General features: G+C 63.0%; 3 protein-coding genes across 3 annotated transcripts in view; all 3 read left to right on the top strand.

The window, feature by feature from the left end:
• LOC103757740 (heat shock protein 30-like) overlaps nt 1–523 on the top strand; it is a 2,765-nt gene extending 2,242 nt beyond the window's left edge. The window contains exon 2 of the mRNA XM_008923911.3: nt 518–523. Coding sequence (XP_008922159.3) covers nt 518–523 — 6 coding nt within the window. The remainder of the gene's footprint in view (nt 1–517) is intronic.
• A 93-nt stretch (nt 524–616) lies between these two features.
• KAT2A (lysine acetyltransferase 2A) lies at nt 617–5,851 on the top strand. The gene is made up of 17 exons (XM_025896311.2): nt 617–737; nt 816–961; nt 1,336–1,425; nt 1,573–1,754; nt 1,984–2,175; nt 2,265–2,371; nt 2,516–2,623; nt 2,711–2,847; nt 2,984–3,192; nt 3,263–3,389; nt 3,643–3,753; nt 3,832–3,975; nt 4,221–4,335; nt 4,430–4,466; nt 4,599–4,662; nt 4,866–4,950; nt 5,170–5,851. Exons 1-17 carry the CDS (start codon nt 674–676, stop codon nt 5,361–5,363), a joined length of 2,112 nt encoding a protein of 703 aa, XP_025752096.2. The 5' UTR covers nt 617–673; the 3' UTR covers nt 5,364–5,851.
• The window catches only part of DHX58 (DExH-box helicase 58), an 8,551-nt gene continuing 8,024 nt past the window's right edge, over nt 5,385–5,911 (top strand). The window contains exon 1 of the mRNA XM_029964449.1: nt 5,385–5,467. Coding sequence (XP_029820309.1) covers nt 5,385–5,467 — 83 coding nt within the window. The remainder of the gene's footprint in view (nt 5,468–5,911) is intronic.

Raw genomic sequence — 5,911 nt, 5'->3', positions numbered from 1 at the left:
CTTGCAAGGTGGGGGACACCGGGACCGGGGGGGCAGGGGGTGCAGGAGGTGGGGTTCAAGGCTGTGCGTGGGTGGCGGATGCAGGAGAGGGGCGCAGGGGGCGCAGGAGGGGGGATGCAAGGACGGGCATGGGTGGGCGGTGCAGGGGATGTAGGAATGGGGGGTTCAAGGCTGGGCATGGGTGAAGGATGCAGGAGGAGGGTGCTGACCTGGGTGGGGGATGCAGGCGGGGGTGCAGGGACGTCTATGGGTATAGGATGCAGGAGGGGGGCTCAGGGGGGCAAGAGGGTGGGTGCAAGGGGTGCAGGAGTGGGTGCTGGGCCATACATGGGGTACAGGAGGGAGTACTGGGCTGTGCATGGGCAAGGGTTGCAGGAGGAGGGCACTGAGTTGTCTGAAGGAGATGCAGGGACATCCCTGGGCAGGCACTGCAGGGTCCTGGGGCTGCACGCAGAGAAGTGTCGGAGTGGTGGGAGATGCCAGGTGAGGGCTGAGAAAAGCTGATGTGGGTCAACAGGGCTAAGTGGGAACCAGGGAAATCATTCGGCCCGAGAAGGCGGCTGCCTTGGCACGTGGCAGCCACTGTGACAGTCACTCCTGTCCCTCGTCCCAGGCCAACGACGCCTGCAAGTGCAATGGCTGGAAGAACCCCAACCCCCCCACAGCCCCCCGCATGGACCTGCAGCAGCCAGTGACCAACCTGAGCGAGCCCTGCCGGAGCTGTGGCCACACGCTGGGTAACCACTGCGGGACCCCTGGGCAGGGCAGTGGTGCTGACCCCCCCCCGTCTCACCACGGCTTTCCCTCCGGCACAGCGGACCACGTGTCCCACCTGGAGAACGTCTCAGAGGAGGAGATCAACCGTCTGCTGGGCATGGTGGTGGATGTGGAGAACCTCTTCATGTCCGTGCACAAGGAAGAGGACACGGACACCAAGCAGGTGTATTTCTACCTGTTCAAGGTGCGTCTGGGGCTGGGCACGTCTCACTGCCCCACCTCCGGGGGGGCTTGTGCAGAGTCCCTGGGCATTGCAGGGGAGCTGGGGCTGCTGTCACACTGCTCGTGCTCTGCTGGGGGTAGAGCTGTGGCTGTGAGCTGTCCCACAGCCCAGCCAGAGACCTGGGACGCTGACCCTGTCCTGGAGCGACTGCTCTCCTGGCTTGGAATTTCCTGGGAGGGGGGTTTCTAGGGCATGAACGAGCATGCTCCTAGGGGGACCCTGGTGCCTTCCTGACTGTGGAAATCAGAGCAGCCCCGCGGCAGCATTTGGCCACCTCCACCACTGCTGGAGCAGCCGGTTTCTGGGCCTGTGGTGACCATGTGGTGTCTTTGTAGCTGCTGCGAAAGTGCATCCTGCAGATGAGCCAGCCTGTGGTCGAGGGGTCCCTGGGGAGCCCTCCCTTTGAGAAACCAAACATTGAGCAGGTGAGTCTGCTGTCAGGCTCGTGCACTGCCCTGATAGCTTGTCCTGTGTTCTGCTGCTCTTGCATGGTCCCCTCGCTTTTCGGGAAGCAGCACAGAAGGGCCCAGAGCAGTCCCTGGCACCCTCCCACCACCCCATCCCCTCCCCAGGGAGTCCTGAACTTTGTGCAGTACAAGTTCAGCCACTTGCCGCCCAAGGAGCGCCAGACCATGTACGAGCTCTCCAAGATGTTCCTGCTCTGCCTCAACTACTGGAAGCTGGAAACGCCGTCACAGTTCCGGCAGCGCTCCCAGAATGACGACGTGGCCACCTACAAAGTCAACTACACCAGGTGAGGACAGGGAGGGTGCTGAGCCAGCCACCCTGAGGTCTGACTCTGGGACTCTCCCCAGCTCTCCCAGATTGTTGGTCCCTTAGGAGAGCCGGCATCCAGTGGGGACACCGCTTCCAAATGTCAGCCATGCCCTCCATCCACCTGCTCCCCTTCTGGCAACCTTGTCCCAGGAGGGATATGGATGCTCTGGAGTCTCCGGTCACTGGAGCCCCTTCTTGTCCCATAGGTGGCTGTGTTACTGCCATGTGCCACAGAGCTGTGACAGCCTGCCCCGCTACGAGACCACCCACGTCTTCGGGCGCAGCCTCCTTAAGTCCATCTTCACAGTCACCCGCCGGCAGCTGCTGGAGAAGTTCCGTGTGGAGAAGGACAAGCTGGTGCCAGAGAAGCGGACGCTGATCCTCACCCACTTCCCCAAGTAGGTACCCTGTGTGGGGGTGGCTGCTGGAGTACTGAGGGGGCTCCTCCCTTGGGACCCCTGCACACCAATGTGCCACTCCCTGCCAGGTTCCTCTCCATGCTGGAGGAGGAGATCTACGGCGAGAACTCTCCGATCTGGGAGGCCGATTTCACGGTGCCAGCCACAGAGGGTGCCCAGCTGGTGTCTCGCCCAGGTATTTTGGGGAGCAGCCTCCCAGTTTGGTGGCTGTGGGATAAAGGGCCGAGGTGTGGGTGAGCCATGGTGGTGGCAGTGGCTGGGCTGCCATGGGGTGACGAGGTGCTTTCTGGCTGTCACGGGCACCTTGGGTCTGTTCCAGCTGCGGTCAGCACTGTTGCCGTGCCCACCACTCCGCTCTTCAGCAAGAAGCTCAGCAGCAGCAGCTCAGCTGCCAGCCTGGATGCCAGTGCACCGGAGCCCCTGCCAGGTAGGACCAGTGTGAGCCTGTGTCACAGAGCTGGAATGGTCCTTGGTCCCTCCTGGTGCTGGATGTGCCGCTCTGCTCTGCTCCCAGGGGAGAAGCGGAAGCTGCCCGAGAGCCTGACACTGGAGGATGCCAAGCGGATCCGTGTCATGGGAGACATCCCCATGGAGCTGGTGAACGAGGTCATGCTGACCATCACGGACCCCGCTGCCATGCTGGGCCCCGAGGTACAGGCTGGGGATGCTGAGGTGGCTCCGGTGCTCTCTGTGGCCCACAGAGCTTCTTTCTCAGTGTGCCAGGGTGGAGTGGGGCTCCCCCCACAGCAGCTGTGCGGGGCCAGTGACCCCCACCCTGCCCCCCCAGACCAGCCTGCTGTCGGCCAACGCGGCGCGGGACGAGACGGCGCGGCTGGAGGAGCGGCGCGGCATCATCGAGTTCCACGTCATCGGCAACTCCCTCTCTCAGAAGTCCAACAAGAAGATCCTGATGTGGCTGGTGGGGCTGCAGAACGTCTTCTCGCACCAGCTGCCCCGCATGCCCAAGGAGTACATCACTCGCCTCGTCTTTGACCCGTGCGTGGCTGAGGGGCGCGGGGGGGCTGGTCTGGGGGGCTCTCCTCACCCTCGGCCGTGCTGCCCGCAGGAAGCACAAGACCCTGGCACTGATCAAGGATGGCCGAGTGATCGGGGGGATCTGCTTCCGCATGTTCCCCACCCAGGGCTTCACGGAGATTGTCTTCTGTGCTGTCACCTCCAACGAGCAAGTGAAGGTGAGAGCGGGGAGAAGAGGGGTGGGCGCATGTGAGGGTCCCCAGCAGCCCAGCATGAACAGATTGGTCTTGCTGTAGATGGAGTAGGGGTACCCCAGCCCCTTGGGCAGCCAGACCTGCTCACCACTGTCCAGCCCCAAATGGTGGTAGTTGCTCCAGGACCTCTTCCAGCTGCCATGTCCATGCTGGTAGGGGGCTGTGCATCCCAACTCGGGCTGCCTGGGGGTTCCCTGTCTCACGGCAACTCCCCCAGGGCTATGGGACGCACCTGATGAACCACCTGAAGGAGTACCACATCAAGCACAACATCCTCTACTTCCTCACCTATGCAGACGAGTACGCCATCGGCTACTTCAAAAAGCAGGTGGGCTCCTTCTCCTGGGCAAGCCCCCACCGGCCCTGCTGCCCTGCTGCCCCCTTCCATCTGTCCCCTCCCTCCTAGGGCTTTTCCAAGGACATCAAGGTCCCCAAGAGCCGCTACCTGGGCTACATCAAGGACTATGAGGGGGCAACCCTGATGGAGTGTGAGCTGAACCCTCGCATCCCCTACACCGAGCTCTCCCACATCATCAAGAAGCAGAAGGAGGTACAGCCCAGGGCTGGGCAGGAGGGCAGGTGGGCGCTGCCAGCTACCCCCCAAAGGCAGGGGAGAGGTGTGGGGCTGTGCTAGCCCTGGGAGCAGGCTTGCAGGGCAGAGAGGGGACACTGGTGGTGTTGACAGTGGCTGGGGTTGGCTCTGACCCTGGGTGGTGGGTCTGTGGGGTTCCACATCACGGTATAGCTCCCTGCAGCCCCTGCTCATCTCCCCCCTTCCAACGCCCTTCCCTGCAGATCATCAAGAAGCTGATAGAGAGGAAACAGGCACAGATCCGCAAGGTCTACCCAGGCCTCACCTGCTTCAAGGAAGGTGTGCGGCAGATCCCCATCGAGAGCGTCCCCGGCATCCGTGAGTCCTGGTGGGGGGGGTCTCACAGGAGGGCTCTGTCCTTCCTGCCCATGGCTGCAGGGCAAACATGGTGACACTGACACTTGTATTCCAGGAGAAACAGGATGGAAACCACTGGGGAAGGAGAAGGGGTGAGTACTGCATGAGGGGGTGGGCGTCCTGCAGCAGCTGGGCTGGGGGCTGAGCTTGGACTGCCCCTTGCTCCTGGCACTGCCCGGCCCTGCAATGGAGAGAGGCTGACAGGTGCTGGCTTTGTCCTGCAGGAAGGAGCTGAAGGACCCGGACCAACTCTACAACACTCTGAAGAACCTCCTGGCCCAGATCAAGGTGAGGGCAGGACGGGACCCTCACTCCGGGGTGCACGACTCCTCATAGCCCTCAGAGCTGCCTCCCTGGGATGGGCTGTGCAGGGCTCTGCCCTCAGGGGCTGCTGGGGTGACCCAGGCACAGGGGGAGCAGGACCCCTGTGTGCTGGAGTTGGCAGGGGCTGTGTATGCTCGCTGCTCTAACTGCCCCCCGCCTCTCCCCAGACCCACCCCAGTGCATGGCCCTTCATGGAGCCAGTGAAGAAGTCAGAGGCACCAGACTACTATGAAATCATCCGCTTCCCCATCGGTAGGTGGCTGTGTCTGGTCCCCCGGGGCAGGATGGTGGGGGGACTGGATATCCCCCCTTCATTGTGGGATCTGAGCTGGGGGCTCACGTTTGGGGTGGTGGGAGCCCCGGGACAGCCCAGCAGACAAAAGGATGAGTTGGGACCCGTGCTTGGTGCCCAGCTCTGTGGCTGGGGATGCAGAGGCCTGGGGCGGGGTCCTGACCCTTGCCCACCCCCAGACCTGAAGACCATGACCGAGCGCCTGAAGAACCGCTACTATGTCACCAAGAAGCTGTTCATCGCTGACCTGCAGCGCATCATCACTAACTGCCGCGAGTACAACCCGCCCGACAGCGACTACTGCAAGTGTGCCAACACCCTGGAGAAGTTCTTCTACTTCAAACTCAAGGAGGGGGGGCTCATCGACAAGTAGGGGGGCTGGCCTGGACCTGCCATGGCCACCAGCCACCCAATGGGAGGGACAGGGCTCCTGTGGGACCCACCCCACTCCATGGGCAAGAGCTGCTGGAGGAACTGGTGCTGCTGAGCAGCCTGGGGAGCTGGACCTTCCTTTCTGGGGGGTGAGGGGGCCAGTGGGGCTGGTGCTTTTAACTTTGAGATGCTCTGGCTGCCTCTTGTAGGGAGCAGGGTTGAGGCTGGAGCTACCTCATCAGGATCTTCCTGGAGCAGGGGCAGCACTGAGTTCCTGCCTCAGCCTGGGGTGTAGGACCCCCCCGACCCTGGCGTGTCCCCCCTCCCTGGGGTCGTGCCTTCTGCCCTGGCTCCCTGTGACAGGGTAGGGGCACACAAGTGCTTTGGTTTCCGCTCCGTCCACGCACAGGCAGCCCCTGCCCTTGTGTTGAATGTACGGCGGGGTCAGCCCTGTGCCTGGGCTGCCCGCAGCGGTGCTGCTCCTGGGCCAGGCTCCTGCTGGGAGGGGGGCTCTGCCCTGCACCCCCAGCTCCTGCTGCCTCTCAGCTA

This window comes from Manacus vitellinus, unplaced genomic scaffold (genome assembly GCF_001715985.3).
Source record: "Manacus vitellinus isolate BGI_N305 unplaced genomic scaffold, ASM171598v3 scaffold_72_pilon, whole genome shotgun sequence".
NCBI classification, from domain to species: Eukaryota; Metazoa; Chordata; class Aves; order Passeriformes; family Pipridae; genus Manacus; species Manacus vitellinus.
Note: the sequence above shows the minus strand (reverse complement) of the source record. Positions and strands in the feature narration are given on the sequence as shown.